This window comes from Tinamus guttatus, unplaced genomic scaffold (assembly GCF_059628265.1).
Source record: "Tinamus guttatus ecotype Peru unplaced genomic scaffold, ASM5962826v1 Tinamus_guttatus_pri_ptg000246l, whole genome shotgun sequence".
Taxonomy (NCBI): domain Eukaryota; kingdom Metazoa; phylum Chordata; class Aves; order Tinamiformes; family Tinamidae; genus Tinamus; species Tinamus guttatus.
Genome location: NW_028288780.1, coordinates 5360742 through 5386044, shown reverse-complemented (window position 1 = coordinate 5386044; position 25303 = coordinate 5360742). Strand labels below are relative to the sequence as shown.

Here is a 25303-nt window from a genome sequence, read left to right as displayed (position 1 = left end):
CCTCGCAGAGCATGTCTGTGCCGTGGCCCTCCCGACTTATGGGGATGGTAGGGCCCAAGAATGGGGAGGAATAGTAAGAAATAGTTTAAAGCTGCTGCTTCCAGATGTTCTGGGCTGCACATTGCTGTCAGCGCTCAGAACGTCTCGCTGCCATCGTACACGCTCCTGCCTCACAGGCAGAATTTGAGTTGGAAGCCACGAAAGGAATCTCATCTGGACTAGGGACTCGCAGGAGGGGATGGTCACCTCTGGGCTGGCACTCATTTTTGCTGTGAACTGCTATGGCGCTGTGTGTGATGTTAAAACTCTTGCCCAGTTGAACCCTAGAGTAGTTGTGTGGGTCAAGGATCAGGCAAGGACCCCTGCAGAATGTATGTTCTCTGCAGTAGCTCTTCATCTCTGTGCCCTTTAACTTCAGCGCGAGCTGGAGCACGTCCCAAGGCTGACAAATGTTTGGGGACGTCTAGACAAAAGACACATGAAGTAATGATGCCCTTGTTCTTGAACACCTTCAGTGATAGCCTTTAATGACCTCATTTGACAAATTATTACATTAGCTAATTGATTTGCTGCTGTTCCAATCCTTTTCTAACATCTAATCCTTTTAGGCATTACCACTCTTGCTCCCTGTATGTTCTTATGTCACTCTTGGCTCTCTAAATAGTATTTCTGGCCTCTCTTTTGGATTAATACTTTGGTCACGATTTCACCTTGCACTGGAAGCAGAAGGTTTGCTTGATCGGTGCATGCCTGGGATGTGCAGAGCATTGCAGGAAAGGGAGGAAAGCGTGTGAGGGAAGGTTGTGCGGAGCTCTTCAGCTCCTGACAGAAACATCTCCTCCAGGGCACTGGAGTGGTGTGCGCAGGAGCGCAGCCTTGGCCTTTAGCACAGCCGCGATCCCTCATCCAATACCAATAATACAGGGAGGCTGCATTATTAATAAGAGAGTCCCCAAGGCTCGGAACAGGAGCGGAGGTGCCTGGCCAAGTGGGAAGGGCAAGGAATCGCTTCCCGGCTAAGGGCCGGGACGGCTCCCCTTCGACAGAAGGGCTGATGCGGGGAGCCCCTTTGCGAGGGCGGGATGTCCACGCGCCCCAGCCTGGGCTCCTGGGGCCGCCCCGCGGGTGAGGGGCGCGCGGGGAGCGGGGACAGGGCCGCGAGGTGCCCGCGGGCGGGCGCGCCCTGGGGCCGGGACACAATGGAGGTGGCGGCCCCGCTGAGTCACCGCCCGGCCCGGCACCGCGGGTGGGGGTCGCCGCCGCCGCCGAGGCCTCATAAGGCGGCGGCGGCCGCAGAGGCGCCCGCAGAGCCGCCGCATGGAGCCCGCCGGCTGCCCGCGCAGCCCCGCCGCCCCCGGAGCCTCGACGCCGCCGCCCGGGCCGGGCCAGGGGCCGGGCGCGTCGCGGCGCGGGGCGGTGCGGGAGGGCGGGCGGCGGAAGCGCACCACGTTCAGCAAGGCGCAGCTCGAGCTGCTCGTGAGCACCTTCGAGGAGGACCCGTACCCGGGCATCGCCGTGCGGGAGCGCCTCGCGGGCCTCACCGACATCCCCGAGGCCCGGATTCAGGTCCGTGCGGCGGGGCGGGGCGGGTCGGGACAGGGCGGGTGGGGACGGGCCGGCGGCGCTCGGCGCGCTCACGCGCTGCTCGCTCTTGCAGGTTTGGTTCCAGAACCGGCGCGCGCGGCAGCTCAACCACAAGCGCAGCGAGGCCTCCCCGTACGGGCGGGCGGCGTGCGGGAAGCAGCGGGCGCGGGGCCTCGGGCCCGGCCTCCCCGCGGGCCGGCAGCCGCCGGGCACCGCGCTGGGGCCGCGCCTCGCGGGCCCGGAGAACACGCGGGCGCAGAGCCCCGGCTGGGGCTGGGGCTGCGGCTGGGGCTGCGGCGCGGGCAGCGCCCCGCACGGCGCCCAGCAGCCCGCGCCGCAGCCGCCGTGCCCCAGGAGAGCCCTGCCCGAAGGCTGCTACGCGGACGGGCTCCAGCTCTACGTGGACGATCAGCAGTACCTGGCAGCGAAGGAGAACGCGTGTAGGAGGCCCGTCTTAAACTGCTTAGGTGCTAATCAAGCTCCGGGGGATGAGAACTATTTGTGTTTCGTGTCAGACACCTCTCCTGTGGCTAAGGGCTTTGCTTCAGATTATGGAGAGCCTAATGTGAAGCTTGAGCCTGAGGCGGTGAGGCACAGCCCAGCTCTGGTGGTAGCTCATGATGCTAGTCCCCCTTTGGCGCTGGCAAAACATGAGGGGAAATACCAGGAGATAGTTTCTCCTCAGGCCCCGCTGCTCGGGCAGCAGCTGCTGGAGGCGGTAAATGACTATGACCCTTATTGGCTGGGCATGAGAAACGAGATTTGGGGCACGGGTTTAGATTCTGTGTTTGAGAATGAGCAAAATGCACAGCAAGGTGGTCCCAAAAGTTACCTTTTCGCTTTTGACGGCCACAGTTCAACCTATCATTTGGGTCAGGCGTGAAGCGGCGACAGTGAGTCTGTTGGCCTGATGAAGGCTCAAGGGGTTTTGCTCGATTGGCATCCCAGCAGCTCGAGGTTCTGCATGTCTAAGTGTGGAGTCCTTGCTGTGACATTTGCGTGCTGGGAAGGGAAGGAAGAAAACACACGTTGCAAGCGCATAGCCTGCTCTGTGTGTGTCGTTCCCCCCTGCCCTTTCCCAGTGCTACCAGAATTGCCCCCAAGCTGCATGTGGTATTGCATGCATCCGATCACTGGTGCCCACACACGGACGTGCGCGAACACCTCTGCCTGCTCACAGACATTTCAAGAGCAAATGTTCAAGCTTAATGTTCAAGCTGGGCTGGATTCCTTCTGCCAGGAGGCTCCCCTCTACAGAGTGGGCTTCGTGGCCCTACTGTACCGGTTTTCTGTGCCCAGTCTGGTCAGAAAACACTGTAACTTAAGAACTTGGTAGGAAACAGATGTTGTATTTGCAGCTTTTGGTGGAGAAGGCGTAACATGAAAGGGATATGGACATGGGGAAAGCACCTGAGGTAGTAGAAGGGGAAGGGTCACGAGGTGGTAGAAGGGGAAGGGTCACGAGGTGTGTTAGTGGTTTAGGTCTGCACCTGATTAAGGGCACTGATGGTCTTTTCCTGGATATTTAATGTATAGTGTTTTTATTTAAAAATGACCAATTATGTAGCCTTCTAAAAGGCAGTATTTTGTGTTTTTTTTGTATATCTTTTTAATTTTTTTTTGGATTGTTAATATTTTAAAGGAATAGTGTTAATATAATAGGAAACCCTCCGAACAAGTTGTTTACTAGAAGGAGGTCCTCTACCTGTGTGTGACAGTGAACTTGCCGAATTGGCCTTGCAAAAACATGTAATTGATTCCTGTCCTTGCACTTGGACGTTGGGGCTAGTTTCAGACTTCTCAAGACATCTGGCTGTCTGGGTCATACAGCGCTCTAACGAAGCCAATGGAAGGACGGGCAATGGATGTATAGATCTGGAGGGCTGTCGTGACTGTGTATTAAAGCAATACCGGGGGTACCGTGTTGAAGACTATGCAAATCCTTCCTTGTGCTCAAAATGTATCTCAGGATTACTTTGTGTGCCTTTATTTTTAAGATGTATACTCTTAAGATGATTACTATGCTGCTTTTTGTTCTGTAAACAAAATTAAATTTAAATACCATTATTTTTTATTAATAAAACTGGTGTCTTTCTGAAGAAGCTGTCTGTTGATGTACATGTGCAAGTACAAAGCCAAGAGCATTGCTTGCCGTTTTGTCAGTAATTTTTAGCTGTGTCTGGAAATAAATCACTCAACTTTCCTGCCACAGTTTTTCTGTTTGATAATGAAGAGCTGTAACAAGGTGTTTAGTAAATTTTAGTCAATGCTTTAAAGCTGTGTATTATGATTGACATATATATGTATATACCCTCTCCTCATTAAAATCCATTTAATGAGAGGCGAGATTTGCTCCCAGGCACGAAGAGCAACAATTGTACACATGAGAAAGAAAACTGACAAAATGGTGTTGGGGAGTGTGTAGCAGCAATGACTGCCTTACTTTGAGGATGGTTTGAGTGAGCTGAAGAGAAATCCAAAGCCCTCCCACTAAGCGAGTGAGGAGTGGGGGGCAGCTGGGAGGCAGCACTGGGTCTTGTGGACACATCTCCCTGCTTATCCCAGGGCTTGCCCTTTCCTAATGGTGCTCTGCGGGTAGGTACTTGGGAGGTCACTGCCTGGTCGTGTGCCACACATCCTGCTGTTCCCTTGTTCTTTGCCTGGAGAGACCCTCACGGAGGCCAACACCAGGGGAGCTGGATGGAGCACTGCACACTAATCTGTCACTGCCGGCTGCTGCAGTAATGTGGCGCTTTCCAATCCTTCTCACTGCCTAGGGAAGAGATTTCCCGTATTATCAAGCTTGCTTTTCTGGTGCTGAAATGGGTACTTCTCATAAGCAAGTCCATGAAACATCACTCCCCCTCAGGGAGCTACATACTGCACAGCACAGAGCCCTTCCGTAAGGAACAGCATTTAGCTTCTTACATGTTGCTTTGCACAGACCCATCCAGCACATGCCACACATGAGAAAATCTGTGCAGAGCAGCTAGATGCAGCGCTTTATATTCAGTCTGACTTAACTTCTTGTTGGCCTCTTGTTATTCTCCTACTTGGTTGGTGCCAGTAAAGTGTGTTCCTGACCCAGAAAGGTCCTCACATAGCCCCTGCGGTGGGGACAAGCCCAGGCACCGCAGTCCCGCCACGTCCCCCGTCCCCCACGGCATCCGTCACCGCACACCTCGTTAGCAGCCCGGCCCAGCCCTCCCTTGGCACAAGGCAAGCGACCTCCTGGGGATGGGGGCTCTTCGTTAAGCAGGGCCTGTTCCTATAAATAGCTCCCGGCGGGCTTGCCTCCGGGCACAAGCACAGGCTGTGATCAACAAGCACTTCTTGCTTCACCTGAAATGACTCCAGCGTGCCTGGGCAGGTACTCGTGGGGTGGGGGGCTTGCATCTGAGAAAAGACCCTGTGATGTTTTGTCTGGGTTTGGAGCGTTAAAAACCCTACACAGTCCTGTGTATCCCTCAGAACTGTCCCTGGTATCCCTCAGAACTGTCGTGTCTGACCCCCCAGTTCTTCGTTTTTTTTTTTTAAACAGAATTTGGCTTTTTTTTTTTTTTTAACAGATGTGTTTCTGTGCTTATTGCTAGGATCAGAGGCAGGTTTGCAGTAGCTGGTGCATAGAGGCCAAGCCCCAGATCCTGCGTGATGCCTGGGACAAGCTCACACCTCTCCACAAGAGTTTTTTTTTTTTTTTTCCAGAAAACTTTGCTCTCCCCTCGCCAAAATGCTCCAAGCGGGCCCTGCTGCCGCGGGGGGTTGTTCAGGGGAACAACGAGCTTTGCGGGGGACACGGCGTCCCTCAGCGCCCACGGCAGCCCCCTCACCGCTGGGCCACGCATGGGGCTCGGCCGGCAACTGCCACCGCCCCCAACCGTCACTGCCCCCAACCGCCACCGACCCAGCTGGCCCCGCCCCCTCCAAACACCCCGCGCCGCAGGCGGCCCCACCCCCTCCAAACGCCCCGCCCCGCCCCTTCCAAACGCCCCGCCCCGCATCTGGCCCCGCCCCGGAAGTCTCGGCGGTGTTTCCGGGCGGCGGCGTGTCCGTGCGGAGCGGTGCGGTGGTGACGGTTCAGGTACTCGCGTTGCCCATTCCCTCCTTCCCCCCTTCCCTCTCTGCGCGCTCGGGTTCCCGGGATCGCCCCTTTCCTGCGCGCGGAGCCAGCACCTGGGGAGGTGCCGGGCGCGCCGGGGCCTTCCCGCGGTGACCGCGCTGTGCCGGCAGCTCGGCGCCATGGAGGAGGCGGAGAAGAAGAAGCACCGCGCCAAGCAGAGCGGCCCCAAGGCCGAGAAGAAGCGACGGCGGCGGCAGCTGGGCGCGCAGCAGCAGGAGGAGGAGGACGCGCGCAGGAGGAACCCGCGGGCCTTCGCCGTGCAGTCCGCCGTGCGCATGGCCAGGACCTTCCACAGGTGCGCGGGGCGCCGCCGGGCCGCGCGGGCGCGGGGAGCGCCCGGCAGGCCTACATTGATCTGTTGCTCAGGACGCAGGACCTGAAGACGAAGAAGCACCACATTCCCGTAGTCGACCGCACTCCGCTGGAGCCGCCGCCCGTGGTGGTGGTGGTGGTGGGCCCGCCCAAGGTGGGGAAGAGCACGCTGATCCGCTGCCTCATCAGGAACTTCACAAGGCAGAAGCTGGTGGAGATCCGGGGACCTGTGACGATTGTTTCAGGTGAGAACCAAGATCTTTGTCCTGTCAGTTGCTATGCTTGGGGTCTTCTCGGTCTTAGGCCAGGAATTACCTTACCTGGCTGTTTCTAGTTACTTTTCTCTACCCAAGCCCTTGATGAGTGTTTTGTTTTGGTTTTCAGTCCCACTTTCCACCTGTACTAGGCTGTTTCCTCTGTATCTTTCTAGTGTGATACTAGGTGGGTCACTGAGATCTTAGGAGACTCAAAGAAGCAGTATATAAGAAAAATCTTCCTTGGCCCTAGACAGCTGCATGTTTGGAGCAGGTAGACTCTTCAGAGATTTTAATAATCCACCAATAATCCTTTTGAAAGGAACAACTGTCAAATGGGAAGGAAAAAAATGGGAAGGGAAAAATGTCTTCAGTTGGGGTACTGGTAAGGATTAATCTACCGAGAATCTGAGACTAAATTTACTAATTAATAATCTGAAGAAGTAGAAACATGAACCTGTGGTTATTGGAAGCGCAGTTAGCTACCTCAAGTTATCAAGCCAAGCTACCAACTTTCTTTCCAGTAATTCAGGTGCCTTTACAACAGAGTCTGTTTTTCGTGGTAGTATCACAGGGACAAATATGTTTGAGAAGATGAAGTCAGTGGTATTAGTGTGAGGCTAAACATGAAAGAAGAGGTGATCAGACAAATTCTTTGTCCCAGATAGGATTTAGGAACTTTAGGATTTTGGCCTGAAAATCAAATAGTGAAATACTTGATTAGCGCTCTCAGTTTTTGATTTTTCTTAATTCTGTTTTCAGGTAAAAAGCGTAGGTTAACTATTATTGAATGTGGATGTGACATCAACACAATGATTGACCTGGCTAAAGTTGCTGATTTGGTAAGTAAGCAATAGCATGTGATTTCTAGTATAATTTATGTTGAAAATACCACCTTTTGACTAGGCTACATCCATATCTGGTTTCTGCACTTGCTGTTGTTAGAGGCAGGGAAGTCATTTGTTTCAGAGGGAACAAGTCCACAATCTGCAACAAACCTAATTTTCTGGAGCAGTCTCAGAAACCCTTAGACCCCGAAATGTGTTTCTTTTTATTATTATTTTTGTTTTATGTTTGTTTGTTTTTTGCTTTGATTTTTTTGGGGCCCATTTTGTGTTAAATGGGAGGAGAATGTGGAGGAAGAGACAAGCATGTGGACTTTGTTGCTAATAGAACTTCTAATGGAAGATCTTTTAAAAAAAAGTCAGGATGATAAAATGACTTCATTAAGGACTGTGATCAAACTGTAGAGTCTCAATGTTTTTTGTTAAACAAGCTTTTAACCAAAAACTTGTTCTAAAAGCTAACAGGGTGCTAACAGGGTTTCAGAAGTCAATCAAGATGCACATTTTAATTCCACAAAAAAGTAACTTTCCAGCTTATATGAAAGTAAAGAACAGATTCACGTGCAATATTTTGGTGCCTAAATGTATGACTTGAAAAGTTTGATATTTGAAATTGGCTCATATGGGCAGCATATTTTTACTGGCATGAATGATGGTCTTCCGCTTTCAGGTTTTAATGCTCATCGATGCCAGCTTTGGGTTCGAGATGGAAACTTTTGAATTCCTGAACATTTGTCAGGTGCATGGCTTTCCCAAAATCATGGGTGTTCTTACGCACCTTGATACATTCAAAAACAACAAACAATTAAAGAAGACAAAGAAGAAGTTAAAGCACAGATTCTGGACTGAAGTATATCCGGTATGGTATTTGACAGGCTTGTTGTTTTGCGCTTTTTTTTTTTTTTGTATTATCGAAGTCAAATGACAAGTAGGGAAATACAGTTCTACTAAAAAGATATAAGAATATGATGCTTAAATATTTAAGTAAGTGGGAAATTCTGATGCTATCAAACTAAAAAACATGATGCAAAAAAAAAAAAAGGACTTGTTACGTGCAGGTACTATGCAAGGAGAATCAGCGTCTGGGTCTGGAAAACAGGTTAACATTTTGTACGAGGCTTTGGCCGTGAATTGTTTTTTCTAACGGGAGCTATTTTCATGTTAAGGTAAACTGATTAATTTCAGTCTTCTAGGATCAGTTGTAACTACAATATGCAACTATGATACACACATTAGAATTGCATTTGTTGTGTTTTGGGTTTGTAGTTATTTAGTTGATGTTTAATGTTCTTGCATATTTTTCATGTATTCAGGGTGCTAAGCTGTTTTATCTGTCTGGAATGGTTCATGGAGAATATCAAAAGCAGGAAATTCACAATTTAGGGCGTTTTATCTCAGTTATGAAATTCCGACCTCTAACATGGCAAACGTCTCACCCATATGTTCTTGCAGACAGGTATGTGCTTTTCTTCCTCCATCTCAGCTTAGATGACTCCATAGTTTAAAGAAGTTTATCAGAGCCATTCATCTCTGTGTGTGAGTGGTTATTTAATTTTATCTGAGATACTGTGACTATGTTTTGTTCTATACCTATATTATTGTGAGGAAATGGAGGCTCACCTTTCCAGGCTATGCCAGTAACTTTGGCTGCTCATGCTTGATTTGGATTATACAGGCAAACCTTTGCTATTGTAAGTTCTTTTGAAGTACAGAGGTAACAGCAACAAAATAGAAAGCCACCATTTTAAATGATCCTGCTTGTTGATGATGAGATTTAATTTCGGTGGAGAAGAATTATTAGACCGTATTTTTAACAACAGCCAGTGAACTCAGCTCTTGTGCTCCCTGGAATTTTCCTTCTGCTGAATTCCTCTGCATAGTGTTTGATTCAAGGTCTCTTTTTGGGATATAAAAGTCCGCTTGTGTTTACCTGAAAAATTATCTCTGCCTTTGTGTTTCCTTGCCTTATGTGTGTAGTCAAACTTGCAAAAGAATTCAAGGTATCTAGAACACATTTATTTCAAGACACACGTGTATATATATACATATATATATATATGTGCATGTGTGTATATATGTGTATATATATATATATATATAAAGAATTGAGAGAGGGAAGTATAAAAGCATTGTGCAAAGTCCTGTGAGCAAACATAGGGTAAAGAAGAAAACGTATTTTGTACTCTTCCACTAATAGTTGCTTTTAGGTTGCTGTAGCTGCTACAGTTAGGTTGTTTGTGAGGCCAGTCAAGTGCAGACAGTCTGCAGGGTGCATTTCCCTCCTTGGCTGCCCACCTTGTGCAGGCCCGATGGCTAGAGCACATCCAAACTGCCAGCCTTCCCCTCTCCTCTTCCTGCCAGTGCTTTTTGTAGAGTGCACTGCTCTTGTGATAGAGCAGAAGGAACTGTGTGCCTGAGGAGATTGTGTTAGGACTGCTTGGTAGTCTAATATCTTCTTAAATGTTGGATAGAATGGAAGATTTGACAAACCCAGAAGATGTCCGAATTAATCCTAAGTGTGACAGGAAGATATCACTTTATGGCTACTTGAGAGGAGCACACTTGAAAAACAAAAGCCAAATTCACATGCCAGGTAACTTGCAAACTTCTTTAAATAGAGATTGTATTGATCAGTAAGTTTTAGTGTAGTTGTTGCTCTTGCTGGGGGTTGATGTGTGTCTTTAAAACTGTTTTTTCACTTTTCTGTGTTATGCTTTTAAAATTATTTTTAATAGTGTAGATTCTTGTAAAAGCCTTATACCTCTGTAAATAGTTCTGCACTTAATTTTTCAATTTTTCTGCAGCATTCAACACTAATATTGGCAGCATTTGAAGATTTTTATGCTAAAAGATGCCTCAAGTGTAAAACATGGCAGCCCTAATAGTGGAAGGCAAATACAGTTAATATTTCAGATGAATGATTAAAAATTTGAATTTAGAGATACTTTTATTAAATCTAGTCACTCAGAAAAGTGAGCTGCTAGTTTCTTAAACAAGAAAAAAGCTCAAAGCTTTGCAATTCTGGTTAACTGTGTATGCATCTCTACAGTGTTCACAGTTAATGAATCAACTGAATGCTGCAATGTTCCAATGTCCCTTTATGATAAATTGTACGAACTTTAGAATCAAAACAGAACCTTATTTCTGCTCTTGTCTGTCGTCCTAGGTGTAGGTGATTTTACTGTGAGTGATGTGAGTTTCCTGCCAGATCCCTGTGCCCTGCCTGAGCAGCAGAAGAAGCGCTCTTTAAATGAGAAAGAGAAGCTTGTCTATGCCCCTCTGTCAGGAGTTGGGGGTATTGTATATGATAAAGATGCTGTTTACATTGACCTGGGTGGAAGTCATGCTCATGAGAATGAAGAGGTGAGGGAATGCTGACTTCAATCTCTTCCCTTGCAGAATGGCGTTTCCACCTTCAGAGTTGAGACAACGGTATTTAAAAATAAGTTGCATAAAAAAGTTACAGATGCATAGCAATTTTTAATTTTTCTTAGTTTGGTAATTTTATTCTCCCAATAGTGCTTCCAGGGGAGGGATACTTACATTATCTCTTTGCAAAATATGGTGCAAAGCACTGAAGAATCATTTAGTAGTGAGTACTTAATTTCAGAAACTTTTCAAACACTGACAGAATGCTGATAAGGTTCCTCCTTGTTGGATATCATCATTCTCTTTTTGCAGAGCAGGGGATTTGGGAGAGTAGTTACAGGCTTTGTCCTGTCAAGGGGCAGGGGGAGCATGTTTGCGTGAAGATTGAATTCAGCTGTTTTCCCCTGTGGTGTGCTAAATAATGGAGATGTTTATGTCAGTAACATGCATGATTGCTGATTTTTACCCAGGTTTTGCTTGCATACTGTGAGGGAGGCAGTCTTTGCATTTTTCTGAGATTAATGTTGTGTGCCTCCTTGAAATGTGAAGAGGGGAAGGGAGACCTTGCTGCTCTGAGAAAACGTTTATTTAAAATGCTTTCAGGTTTCTCTTACTAATGCATATTTCTACTCTTCTAGACAGTTTAATGATTTTGTTACTTGTACAGTAGATATTTGTTTGTTTGAACTAAGAAGCAAAACCTTGGTTTTCCAGGAGGAGGTGAGACCGAATCATGAACTAGTTCAGAGCCTCATCTCCACTCATTCTACCATTGATGCTAAGATGGCTTCCAGTAAGGTGTCTCTCTTCATGGACTCCAGGCCATTAGATTCAGAAGACATAGAAAGACAAGAGTAAGTTTTGGGATTTTTTAGCCCAAATCTCTGATTTCAGGCTCTAATTCAGGAAAATATTTCTAAATAGGGCATAGTTATTACTATTGCTTAACAGTTCCTCTTGTAAGACTCTGCAAATATATCTTTTTAAGGAAGGAATAACTGAGCTTATTAGAGTTGAAAAATGTAATAAAGTCTTCTCAAAATTTTATTCTGATACAGCTCTAAGCTTCAGTTTTGGAGGGTGACAGTGTCCTCATAAAATTCATTGTAATACCTATTTTCATTCTACAGAAAATGGTGTTTCTTGGAGTTATTAATGGTGATAGTTTAGAACACCGTTCAGCTTAGAGGCTTTTCTCACATAAAAGACAATGTTGCCTTCTTAATATACTTAGTCATCTCTCCTGTGATCTGCCTCTCGCCAAAATATTTTTAAATATTAATGTGGGGTTGCATTTTTTCACTAAGGTTCTTTACATTTTACATGTACCTTTTACATTTACTTTTCTTTCCACAATGTGATCTTTGCGAAACAGGTTTGTGATGCCAAAAGAAGAGAGAGCAGTTGATGTGAAGACTGGAAGAGTACGTCGGAAAGCAATATTTGATGAAGAAAAAGAAAATCATGATGCAGTAAGTGATGAGGAAGATGACCAAGAAGAAGAAGAAATGTCTGAGGATGGAAGTGATGGTGATGACGAAGATGATGCTGAAGAAGAAAGTGACAGGGAGATTTTAGGGGAAGAGGTGGTTGTTGGAAGTGCCAAACGCCTAAAAAGAGAGGTGACTAAAGAAGAAGCTGTGAATGAGTTGCCAGCATTTGCAGACAGTGATGATGATCTTGAGGTGAGTTCTGAAGGAGAAGGAAAAACTGCCCCTGAAGAAAGTGATATGGAGGGAGAAGATAGTGAAGAACAAGAATCATATGAAAATGAAAGTTCAGATAGTGAATTTGAAGGTGTGAGGAAAGGAGTAACTAAATCTGAGCAGTATGAAATAAATAGAGAGGATGAAGAAATGAGATCACAAATCTCATGTCACAATCTGAAGAAAAAAGCCGTTCTCACTACAGATTCTGGAAATTGCACAGCAGAAGAGGCATCAGAATCTGAGGTTGAAAACTCTTCCATGGAAGAGGGAGGAGATGATGAAGGATCACGTGGTGAATCAGAAGTTGATGCTTTGGACGGAAAAGGATTTCGGCAAACTCAAGAGAAGAAAATGGGTAGTGTTAAACAGACTGAACTTAAAGCTGTAGAAGATGAGGAGGATGATGATGTTGAGAATCTTCTGAAGGAGGAAGAGGAATATGAAGAGAAGATAGATTTTTCTGCTGACACAGCAGGTAGATAATTGCTAACTTTTTACTATTGTTGGGTAAATCATTGAAGGATATTATAAATGTGTGTGTGTGTGTGTATCTATATATACATATATATGTGTGTATATTTGCGTGTGTATGTCTATATACACATACACACGCATAATATATATAGTACAATTCAGTACTAACTTTGGGGAGGCATATTGTGTGTAAACCCCCAAGTTAGAAAACCGGGGATTATTCTCTGTTAAACTTTTGATTTACAGTGAAATATACAGGTCTTGTGCTTTTGCTGAAGTGAGAAGGATTCATTTTATGAATTCTAAGATTCTGTGTGCATTTCTTATGTCTTTAAAGCTTTATGGACAAGTCTGTAAAAACAAATCAGGTTTCTCTATTACCTGTAGAAATTTTTGGAGGACTATTATTAAAATGTGTTAACAGAAATTGCATCATGAAAAGGTCAAGTCTCTTATTACATACGCATTATGAGAATCAGCTAAACTGTGGGTGGTGTCTAGACATTTTGTGGCTGTTGCGATCATGTCCTTAAAGTTACTTGTGTCACTTGTAAGGCTTTTCTGTATTTGGAGGCGGAGTGCAAATTTTTCCATTTTCAGGTGCACTTAAGTGGAAGGAGGACCTCACACAGAAGGCAGCTCAGGTCTTCCTAAGACAGCAGCAGTCAACCCCCAATCTCCGTAAACTCGTTTATGGAACAGGTACAAATCTGCTAGAAAGTTTCTATCCTCCTAGTATATGGTAGCTTTTTATCCATGGTCATGTTTATAGATTGAAATCTTTGACCATTGCATTATAGTGGGAGGCTGGAGGACATCCTGATTGCTGATCTTGTCACCGATAACTGAAAAACACCCTTTTGTCTTCAATTAAAAGCATTTTCATGTCCTTTGATGCACTAGTGAGTTGCTACTCAAATCTTCTGTTTTAAAAAAAAAAAAACTCAAATGTTTGAGGAAAAATCTTTTAAGTCATTTATTTTTAGTTTGCATCTTATTTTTGTTGATAAAAAAAACTGAAACTTGAGGCAAAAGAGAGGTTATGTATGATTGTAATCTATGTACTATGGTGAAATAATAATTTTGTACATCTAATTTAGTTGCTGGGGATGAGGACCGAGAAAGCGAGAACGAAGGTGATGAGCTGGGAGGTTTGTTTCGTGTCAGCCGTCCAGACAAAGAAACCAAACAGAAGGCCAATGCTCTCGACTGCTCCAAGTTCCTCATAGAAAAACCTCAGGACTGGGATTTAGAAGAGGTAATGCCACCGGATGGTTGAAGTCCTATTCTGGTTGTAGCCTGACCATCATAAAGTATACTCAGTTATCATGGAGAAGTGTCACTGAAACAAATCCATGTGAATTACAGTTAAGGTGTCCTACCTTTGGCCACTTCTCATTGGAAATATTAGCTAATAGATTCCAAGGTTTATTTTTAAAGGGCGATAAAGGTAGAAGAGTCAATTTAGTGCAAGGCTGTCTTGACTTAGTATCTGGCAGCTCGCAGTTTGCTGTTCATTTATTGAAAAGTAAAAATGTAGGGAACTGTAAGTAGAAAATAGGATATGGCAACTCTTTTCTAGGTAAAGACACTTCTGGGCAAGTATTGAGGTGGTTTTGCTCTCCTACCTTCTGCTGAAGCATGTTGTATCTTGGTAATGATGCCTTGATGTGAGAGCATCAAATGATCTCTAAACAGAGAAGGTGACCAAGGAAATGTTCGTGTTGATTTGTAACTGTATAAAGCAGTGGCACTTTTGTTTCCTCAGGTTATGAGCAGTATTCGGGACTGCTTTGTTACAGGAAAATGGGAAGAAGATAAAGATGCTGCAAAATTGTTGGAGGAAGATGGTATGTGTACGACTTCTTAAAATGATAGTGGGTGCGAGTGTGTTTAAAAACGACAATACTTACTGTAAGACTCAGTTATGTACTTAAAATGTTTTCCATTGAAACCTTTCAAATTGTTTTTCAAGTATTATACAAGTACTAATGCGACTAAGCACTGTTAGGATGAATATGAGTATAAACAAGATGTAGGTAGCACATTTTGAAAATATATTTTCTGAAAAATAGAGAGTACCATGTAAATTAAGAAACAGTCTTTAGTCAACACTTGGATTTGCCATAGTTGAGTAATATGTATGAGTTGATAATTTTGGATAATTTGGGTAGAAATAAATATTTAAACAGAATAATAGATCACTCACATTTGGCTGAAAAGTAAGATCTTTCTTCAGATGTTTTGGAGATGTCTTGAAGCGTATGGACATATGGTTTTAAAAATATATCTATACTTTTCTATACTATGAAACTTGTTTAACATTTTTGTAAGTATTTGTTATTACCTTGTTTGCTGTAATTGAATGCTAAATTGCTCTGCTAATGTCTTATTAAGAGTATTGCCTAAATTCTTTATATGCTGCTGTTGTGTGAAATTAATTTTGTGAGGCAGTGGTATCTGATCTAGTTTGGTTTTGGAATGACATATACTATGATTTCACAAATACAAGTAAGGGTTGTATATTGAAAGGGAAAAGGAGAAGCCATTGGAGACAGATTTTGTCTGGGAATTTTCAACTGAGAATATAGAAGACAGAACTTGCTTTTAAAATTGTTAGAAAAAAAAAAAGAAAGAAACCTGGTCTTGCGCTAATCTACTAAGCATTACTTAAAATATACATACAATACTAAAAATATCAAACCATGCGGAGAACACTAATAGAATGGTTAATGGTCTGTTCTTTCATGGGGTGCTTGTTGCAGAGGAGCTGTATGGGGACTTTGAAGATCTTGAAACAGGTGTCGTGCACAAAGGAAAACCTGCTGCTGAAGGAGATGAGGTAGGACTTGTATTTTGCTTGTTCTTGAGAACTCATTTGTGTATGTGCACATACATACATATACATATCCAAAACTCTTTTTTAATATATGTAAGTGATAGGCATCCTACGTAATATATGTAGCCTTCATGACCCAAAAGAAAATAAACTAATAGTGCAATAGGAACAAGGCTGTGAGGAGGAGAAGGTATATACCATAATGTATATATTAAGGACTTTGGAACCTGAAAATATCTAGAATTGTATGTGATTTTAATCTTGACCTGTTCTTCAAGGTTAGTTATTTAGGAGAAATCACCTCACTTTTTTTAACAGTAGAGGTCAGACTTAATCAAGAGTTTTAGGAGGTGGAGTTATGAAGGAATTCTTTAGAACCAAGTGTGGTCGTAACAGTTTGTACTATGTCATTTCGGCTTTTAGATGCAAAAGCTCTCTTTAAAAACAGCTGACTGTAAAACTGTCCCACTGTTCTGGTCATTCCTCATGTGTGCATGAAAGATGTTGGCTGAAGCATTTTGTGCTGGATTTGCTGTGACTTGACCATCTTCTAAAACCAGAGCTGTAGTTGTCTGACAATACAAACTCAAAGATCTCAAACTACTTTGCCTTTGTATTTGGTTATAAAATTCTGACAGCATGTAAGCAGCTCTTGGTCCAACTTCCTCTGTTTTCAGAGTACTGCTTCTCAGTAATCAACGCTATGAATGATTATTTTTTAAATTCCCGCTTTTGTTTTGTGTGTTTATTTTAGTTTTAAGATAACAGGCAAGTTTTAGGGTCTGCTCCCTGATGTGTGTTTTGATGTTAAATCACAAAGTGTTTTAGTGAAACAAAAGGGAAATGATTTGATTATGAAATGCTTTTGTTATTGCTGAAGATAGATCTTGTGTAAACAACTTATTTCTGAAAATGGAAAGATTTTGCAAGTCCAGCTTGCATTATAGCTCTATAATACTTTTTTTTTTTTTTTAGTAGTATATTAAACTGCTAATAAGAATGACTTGCTTTTAATGAGCACTTTTTATGTTTGATAACTTTCTGTTTGTTAGTCTGGAAGTGAACAAGAGGAGAAAGAAGGAAAAATGTCCAAAGCAGAAGCTGAGGAGGAAGAAAAGAAAAAGGAACGCATGGACAAGAAACGGAAATTGAAAGAAATGTTTGATGCTGAGTATGATGAAGGGGATGCCACATACTTTGATGATCTTAAAGAAGAAATGCATAGACAAGCCCAGGTATGAACTGTCAGTCTTGCAATTTATCTTACTGTACATCTTCAGAAATACTCAGTTTTCCTGGAAACACCTGATAAAGAAACATATGGTTATCAATTTTTTTTAAATCAAGAAGTTCAATAGTATAAGCTTTAAAGGAAAGGAGGAAAAAAAAAAAAGAGCAGCAACTAAAGGGAAAAAAATGAACAGTTGAAAGCTTACATTTAAATCGCATAGTTGGTTAACTACATTTTAAGTAGCTGAACGTATCAGGGTTTTATTTTGCACAAGTTGGTGCTGGTTCTTTATGATGTCAGTAAGAAAGGCACTCAGACTTTGTAAACTGTCATTTAAAATGCTGTTTATTAGCACTAATGCTATAAGAAGAAAGAGGATTAGTGTAGATAATCTTTCAGCCCTTCAGATACTGGGAACCCCACGTTGTCCAGCATCAACCAAGTCCCCAATTAGTATGTGGCACGCTGTGCAGATCCTTTCTGTGGAAAGCCCCCTTTGGGGCTTTTGAGTCCCTACTGGATTTGCTTAGTATAAAACATTTCTCTTTGTCCTTTTTAATGTCAAACAAAAAGGATGCTTCCCTAGAAATTGTTGCTGCTCTTTCAGATGAAGACAAGGACATGCAGGTGGTCTAACTGCCAGTGCCAAGCGGGACCTGGCTACAGGCTCCTTTGCTACCAGCAGCCAGCTAAGTTTAACCTGTGGAAAACAGGTATTTGCAGCACAACAGGCCTGAAGGCCAAACTGTGAGCATTGCAGCACAGGCCTGTGCCTACTCAGGTTAACTGTTGTGTGGGTCACTAGCTCCTTGCGCTAGAGTGGTATTCCGGAAAAGATTATTACAGATGTGTTCTCTAAACCTTATTAATAAGTGTGTTTTTTTTTTTTTTTTTGTGAGTTGTGGAGCTTTTTGGTGGTTTGCTTTTTACACTTATCCACTGATTACTTAATGATGGAACTCGGATGATGTAGGCTTAGGAAAAAAGGTTGTAGGGAGCTAGGGATTTTTGAGGAGAGGAAAAAGAGCCCTTTTATCTGAAAAAAGGCCCAAATCCTTCTCATACTAACTTCAATCAAATATTTTCCCAGTGGTATTTTTAGTGTGGCTTTTGCAATGTTATAAATGGATAAGGAGGTTCAGTGAGGCAGCCTTTTCATCAAACCATCAAGTTATTTTGAGAAAAATAATTGATGACCTCTGCTCTGTGTGGATGGTGGGAGCCCTTGGGTAAGGGTATGCAGAATCCAAGGTGCCGATTTTGTTCTAGGCTCTGTTTTTTTAGATAAAATCCTGTAAGCTTCAAAGTGGCTTCTTAAGCTGAGTTGGAAGAACAATACCTTATTTTAGTAACAATTTCACATTGTCTTTTAAAGACTTGCCCTAAATAATCATTAAACTAATTCTTACTCTGTGGTGTTAACCTCTGCCATATGTGACCATATGAGCCCTGGTATGGCTGATGTGCTGTCTAAGAACACTTCAAACACTAACAAGGTGATTCCAGGAGCAGAATAAGAGACAATTTACAGTTTTCACTTGATGTCTGTTTCAGAAACATGTATCAACAGTCACAGTGATTCTGCTGCTGGAGGGAAGAGCAAGGACCTCAGTCTGTAAAGCTGCTTAAAAAAATGAGTTTGTTACATGTTCCTTCTCGATGTTAGTACTGAGGCATTAAATAGTTGGTTTAGATAAACGTGGCATCTTGACATATTTTATAGCTGAACATCAGGAGCCACCACAAGAAGATAACACTTCTATTGTATTTCAAGGAAATTTTGTTAAATGCTTACACAGGAACTGCATGCATGTGGCATAGAAGAGCTTTAAAAGACCTTTCTGAGGGTGATTGAGGACATACAGAAATACTTTTATGCTGCTTTTATGCTGCTGCTGCCAAGACAGGAGCCCAGCCTTCTCATAGGCAACATCTTAAAGAGCAGGACACAAACATTAAAGCATACTTGGGCTCCTAAATCAAAAAGGTACTTTTGACAATTGTGTCTTTAAAATCCAAAACTACTGTTATGAAAGGCGTCCCATTTGCTTCTCGAGGGCACTGTCTTTCAAGCGGACTAACAGGCCCACTTGGGATTTTAAATTGGGTGAAATTCATGATGGCAGAGATCTTACTCTGACGGAAAGACACAAAACCAGTTGGACTTTTTCCCCATAGTATGATATAAACTTTAGCATGTTTTAAGTAGAACTGGTGCCTTCTGAGCAAGTTAATAGTTGAATTTTGTAAAAGGCTTGGTGTCTTTGTCACATAGCTTAATCGAGCTGAGTTTGAAGATCAAGACGATGAGACCAGAGTACAGTATGAGGGCTTCCGGCCTGGGATGTATGTTCGGCTGGAGATTGACAATGTCCCATGTGAATTCGTCCTGAATTTTGACCCTCACTATCCTATTATCCTGGGTGGCTTAGGCAACAGCGAAGGAAACGTTGGATATGTGCAGGTAAGTAGCCAGAGCTGTGAGTCTGTTCCAGCGTGGCTGGAGTCGCTTTATATTTTCTGATTGTTAAGGGTATGGTAAAACAGAGAAATCTTCATCTTTGTCTTGAAGAGGAAAGTTGCTTTTGACACAGTTATCTCTACAGTCACAGACATTGGGTTTTTACAGGCTTCACTGAATGGTTAGAAGAGAAAGTTATAATTTATATTCCGATTCTGCAGGGAGATCTCAGTCAAGACTAGTAACTATTACAGTTACTAAATCACAAGCTTAAATAGTAATTGCAGTTCATGGTATAAAAACAATTGACTACAGAAAAAGTTATTAGCATGTATATCTCTAAATATCATATAGACTCATATGCACGCACACGATTTTAAGTACGTGAAATGCTAACTAGCTTTATCTTGTCTAAAGTTAATGAAAATGTCTTAAGATACAAAGCTTACTGAATAAAAAAAAATGTAATTTCTTGGTAATCTGGTAGTTTAATTTCTGTAAATTGCTTTCGATCTTTTCTAACATTAAGGCTTGAATTTCAGTAATAATATTGTTACCCTGTAATAGCACTGTCCATCTTTCCTTTCAATTAGCTGCGCCTGAAGAAGCACCGCTGGTACAAGAAAATCCTGAAGACACGTGACCCTTTAATCCTCTCGTTGGGGTGGAGGCGCTTTCAGACCATCCCCATGTTCTACATTGAAGATCACAACGGGCGCCACCGGCTCCTCAAGTACACGCCGCAGCACATGCACTGTGGGGCCACGTTCTGGGGTGAGTGCGGGGCACGGGGGTACCAGCCTCTCCCTTAATCATTACAGAATTCTCCAGCTCAGAGAATATATTAGAAATTTCTTAAAGAACAAACAAGCAGCCCTTGCATCCCAACCCATCCACTCCCACAACCAGCTAGTAACTCCTGGGATAAGTGAAAAGCTTTAAAAAGTTGTCTTCTTTTTGGAACATAAAATAATACTGAACAGTATAGGGAAATATACTCCCTTGCTGTAAGGGAGAAGGGGAAGCAGTGCTGGATTATTTGGCTTCTAATCAAATTCTGAGCATTCTGCTAGCTCTGTGAGAGAGCTTGTGTGCAGGGTCAAGCTCTGCCAAACAGTTCCTAAGATGAGTAACTTTTCTTGTGCAAATAGTTCCTTGAACTTCAGTGAGGCTATTTAGGTGGGTAATGGGTCAAATGCTTTACTTAACCTGTCTCTGGTCTTACTGGTTGGAACATGCAGCACGGAAGCTTTCTGATTTTCGTTCAGAATACTAAGCTCCCTTTAAATAGAGGTTAGATGTTATGTAGTAAAACACTTTTATTTATGTTTATTTTTTAATTCTCTTGTAGGTCCCATTACTCCTCAGGGCACTGGATTTTTGGCAGTTCAGTCTGTCAGTGGCACAACGGTAGGTCTGATATGGGTTTGGGGAAGACGATTTATGTACATTTCAGCAGTGCTTGTTGTAGGATCCGAGCGGTTGGAGAACTTTAACTTTGGAAAGAGATACAGTGATGAGATGGGGAAACAGAGGAACACTTAATTTTTGTATTGGTTTTCATCTACACTGAAAATGACAAATGCTGCTGTACTATTTTCTGTGGAAGATTTTATGCCTACTTATTTTTCAGATACTAAGTATTTAGATAACTTAAAATTCTTTTCACAGGATGAGCTATTCATATTTCTTTTTAACAAGCTTGTCCTCAGTGTGATTTGCATCTTACGGGTATCTGAATTATTTTAAATAATGTTTAAACACTGTTGATCAAAAGTGCTCTTTGTCTGCACATTACCTAGAGACAGGTTGATGCTTACATACAGCAATAGCAGAAGCTTCAGAAGGTGCTTTAATGAGCATGACAGAGTGGTGTTCATCATCTCCCCCCTAAAATACACCCTGTGTAAGTCCTATTGCATAGTTACCCTGTTAGGTGTACTAGAAGGCTATTTTCATTACACATCACTAAGGCCCTAGTGACTTGGAGCAGCGCACAAAGCCCTGGTTTGCTTAGAGATGTTCTGCCTGTGTAAGATGGTTTCCAGAAGAGCACAGTCAAGCACATGAAAGGGCTCCTAGTTTGCTTCTCGGTTAACTGTTGCCTCTGCTGTGTGTTTCAGCCTGATTTCCGGATAGCTGCCACAGGAGTTGTGCTTGATTTAGACAAATCCATAACTATAGTAAAGAAGTTAAAGTTGACTGGCTTTCCATTCAAAATTTTTAAGAACACTTCATTTATTAAGGTAAGTAAGTTGGTATACTGTAAAACCGTAAGTATCAATGCTAACAAGAAAGAAATTTGGACTCTGCTTATTTGGCTTCCTTGAGGCAGAAGTTCCCTGTAGTCATTGCACTTCTGGATCTCAGTAGCTGTTTGTGTGTTTTGAGCACTGTTCAGTGCAGTTTTTAAAGGTACTGGCCATCAGTCAATAAATATAAATTATTTACTAGGCACGTGCTGGAACAATCTCCAGGCCCAGTGTCATCTGGGTAGTTTGATCCTGGCTATTGAACCATGGGATCATTGGTGACTTCCAGCAGTGCTTAGGACTGCACAGCTGAGATAATGAAGTGTTGGGGCAGAAGTGTTGCAGGAGTGAGTTGTTAGCTGCCCTTAATCAGGCTTTCTGGCTGAGGAAGAGGTTAAGTTACCCTGGAATAGGGGCACTAAGCAACTAAGTACTGTCACCCGAATCAGCCAGGTACTGAAATGTTCGTGTTAAGCACATGCAGAGGGTTTTCTGACCTGTTCATAAAGCAAAGGTCAGAAAGTGAAGTACATGGTACTTGTAAGCTTAAGTCCTGGGAAGCTTATTTAACTTTAAGATATATCTTAAGATACAGCAAAATACTTCAAAAGTAGACTGAACAGATTCTCCCAAATATGTTCAATTTTATAGACAAAGATATATTTATATACTGTTAAGGTTAAAAAGACATGTCTTTGGCATGACTCAAATACTTTTATTAACTAATCTTTAACAAGTCAGTAGGTTTTGGTATGATCAGCATGTTTGGTGTAAAGACAACATTCTGTTCTTCCAGTTACCTCACAAGATATGGCAGAGGGGTATAACTTACACTTTTGTGGCCTACATAGGCCAAAAAGATGGATTTACCATGGTGAATAGTGGTATGTAATTCTCACTTTCAGGGAATGTTTAACTCCCAATTGGAAGTGGCTAAATTTGAAGGTGCAGCAATTCGTACTGTAAGTGGTATCAGGGGACAGATCAAAAAGGCCCTCCGAGCTCCAGCAGGTGCTTTTAGAGCAACATTTGAAGACAAGTTGCTTATGAGTGGTAAGTTGTGCTGTTTATGTAAGTATTTAGTGGGACTGGTGCTAGGAGGACATTTTTTGTGATAAATACAAAAAATTTTTCTTCTTACTTGACATGTGGCAGGGGGTGTGGTGAATTATTGTAGTTGCCCAGTATAGCTGTGTTCAGGAAAACTTGTTTGATTATGTGGATCTTTTTTTTTTTTTTTTTTTTTTTTTTTCCTCCTTTCCCCTAAGGATATTGCAGTTATGGATAGTGCAAAATAATATCAAGTTATGTTATAAAACTAGGCAGAACACAGACAAATTGCTTTCATCAGCCAATAGGATGGGCACAGGTATGTTGATGAACTGTTGTGCTGGTTCTTCAGCTGACTAGGAACAATGGATAAGCACAGGGTCCAGCTGCCTTGTCTGCAGACTTATGTACTGTTTATGACACTATATATGGGGTCTCACAGTATCCAGGTGTGTAAATAGTTACATGACTTCTGTGCGAGGTTGAGCCGGTTTGGGGTTCGATAAGGATCATGCCCTCTGAAGTGTAAGTGAAATACTGACGTGTGGTCTAGGTGTTATTTATCTAATCTGCACAGATTGATTGTTGTTTAGGCTGCAGAAGTGCTGAACTGTGCTTTCGAAGCAAGTGACGTGTTTTCTTTCCTTTCAGATATTGTCTTTGTGAGGACTTGGTATCCTGTTTCTATCCCAGCATTTTATAACCCGGTAACATCCTTGCTGCAGCCAGCAGGTGAGAAGGATAGTTGGAGAGGAATGAAGACTACAGGCCAGCTGAGGCAAGAACGAGGCATCAAACTGAAACAAAATAAAGATTCTCTCTATAAGGTATATTTGCTATGTTTGTGATCACTTGTTTAAAATATACATATATATCTAATTTATCTTAGACCTGTGCAAATTGCGAGCAGTGTGAGCAGATGTTCATTGCATAGGCATATGTGGTTTTGTATTTTTATCCTCAGAGCGCAGGCTTTCTACTGTTTCCTTCCTGTCCTGTGCCAGGAAAGACAAGTATTGTGGGTCAGTGAGGGTTTATAAAGTAATCTGTGCAGCAGAAGTCTCCTCTAAAAGCATGCTGAGACTTCTGTCATAGTAAAACTGAGGTGAACATACCATCCACAGCCAAGTGTAAAAGATCTTGGAGAACTGTTTCTGAAAGGTGGAAAATAAAATGAAAGCTTTTGAAAATTGTGATTCTTATGTTTTATGTTCATTCTTTTAGCCTATAGTGAGGGAGAAAAGGCATTTCAATAAGCTGCACATCCCCAAAGCACTGCAGAAAGCGCTGCCTTTTAAGAACAAGCCTAAGAATCTTGAGAAGAAGGGCAAGACTCCAAGAGACCAGTGGAGACCAGCTGTTATCAGGGAGCCTCACGAGAGAAGGGTAAGGATCACTTATTCTGGAAACAAGCACTCTCCAACAGAAAATTCATTACTTGGACCATTTGTAATGTGGTTGGTTTTTTTTTTTTTTGGTTAGAAAAACCACGTGATTGTGCTGCTTCTATACACGTGTTTATATACGCGTGGAAAAATAACTTAGTGGAATAATTCCAAGTGGAAAAATTGCCTCCAATATTTGTGGAAGTGTCATTCCGCATCTATGGAATATATGCCCATATGTGTTGGCCTGGAGTGGTTATATATTAAGCTACTAGGTCATCTGGAACCTAAATGTGACTGTTGTCCTTGTCATGACATTTTCAAGGCACTTCAGTTGGGTGCAATGCTCTTGCAGTGCAGGTGACTTAAATTAACAGCTGTAGTCCTTCATTTGTCTTGTCATTGCTATTCATTATTAACAAAGAGAAGACTTGAAGCAAGTAACCTACTTTAAAAGCTAAGAATTGTAAAGAGCTTGCAAAGGCAAGAGGAGCCAAACCTCACTTCAGTTTTTCTGAGAAGGTATGTGTCTTATGGTGGCAGTTAGGCAGACCCTTTCAAATAAAATCTAACAAAAATCAGAGTTCCCCAAAATAAGCCTTTAATTAACTTACCAGCAAGTTAAAATCACATTAGAAATTGGGAAACAGGTGCAAAAATAATCAGGGACTTGCCCTGAATCTCTCATTAATTGTATTTGTCTTTAGTGAAGCTAAAGTATTTTTGCTCACCAAAAAATGAACTGCTTGTGTATTGATACTTTTTTTTTCTCTTTTAGATATCTGCCTTGATCACTGCATTGAGTACAGTGAATAACTACAAGATGAAGAAGGCCAAAGTAAAACATCGGCAGCAGCTTAAGGAATATCTCAAAGTTAAGCAGAAGGAGGAGGAACAGAAATTAAAGAGGCAAAAGGAGGCTAAGAAAAAAATATATCGAATGTTGGGACAGCGAGAGAAAAAGAGGCAGAAGTCAAGCTTGAAAGGATCTAGTGAGGGAGACAAGAGTATGTAAGCTTGCTTCAGATTTTGGGCCAAATGATAGAAAAGAAAACGGGGGGAGTTATGCAACTTTCTGTTGAAGAAACAAAAAGGCCTTGGACTGCATTAAACTTGCTTTTAAGAGAAGAAAACAAAACAGATGACCTTATTGGAACTCTTGAATACTTTTGGAAATGTATATAAATAAGATGTAGAACTGCGGAATTGTGTGGGTTTTTTTAAGCAGTATTCCAGAGTACTTTGTATTTCCATATATTTCTATCCATACTGCACACCCTGTCCAGCTAATAAAGTATTTTCATGTCAGTGATGGAATACTGTAAGTGCTTTGGCCTCATTTCAGTGGACCTCCATGGAAAAGGAGCTCCCCTGAATGAGATGGTGCTACTGGTTTAGTGGCACTGTGAGCCCTTGTT

The 25303-nt window shown here is 42.6% G+C and overlaps 2 protein-coding genes across 2 annotated transcripts; both read left to right on the top strand.

Annotated features, from left to right (window-relative positions):
* Positions 1-1317: 1317 nt before the first annotated feature.
* LOC148594444 (uncharacterized) lies at positions 1318-2467 on the top strand. Its single transcript, XM_088526473.1, has 2 exons — positions 1318-1566; positions 1658-2467. The coding sequence occupies exons 1-2, from the start codon at positions 1318-1320 to the stop codon at positions 2465-2467; spliced, it is 1059 nt and encodes a 352-aa protein (XP_088382599.1).
* Positions 2468-5817: 3350 nt separating this feature from the next.
* On the top strand, positions 5818-24933 carry BMS1 (BMS1 ribosome biogenesis factor). Its single transcript, XM_010221732.2, has 22 exons — positions 5818-5999; positions 6071-6261; positions 7033-7112; positions 7786-7974; positions 8429-8571; positions 9587-9708; positions 10282-10478; positions 11199-11338; positions 11860-12668; positions 13268-13369; positions 13768-13925; positions 14436-14517; positions 15433-15509; positions 16559-16741; positions 19013-19201; positions 19792-19972; positions 20550-20608; positions 21322-21444; positions 22356-22503; positions 23152-23327; positions 23725-23886; positions 24664-24933. Exons 1-22 carry the CDS (start codon positions 5824-5826, stop codon positions 24898-24900), a joined length of 3924 nt encoding a protein of 1307 aa, XP_010220034.2. The 5' UTR covers positions 5818-5823; the 3' UTR covers positions 24901-24933.
* The last annotated feature ends 370 nt before the right edge of the window (positions 24934-25303 follow it).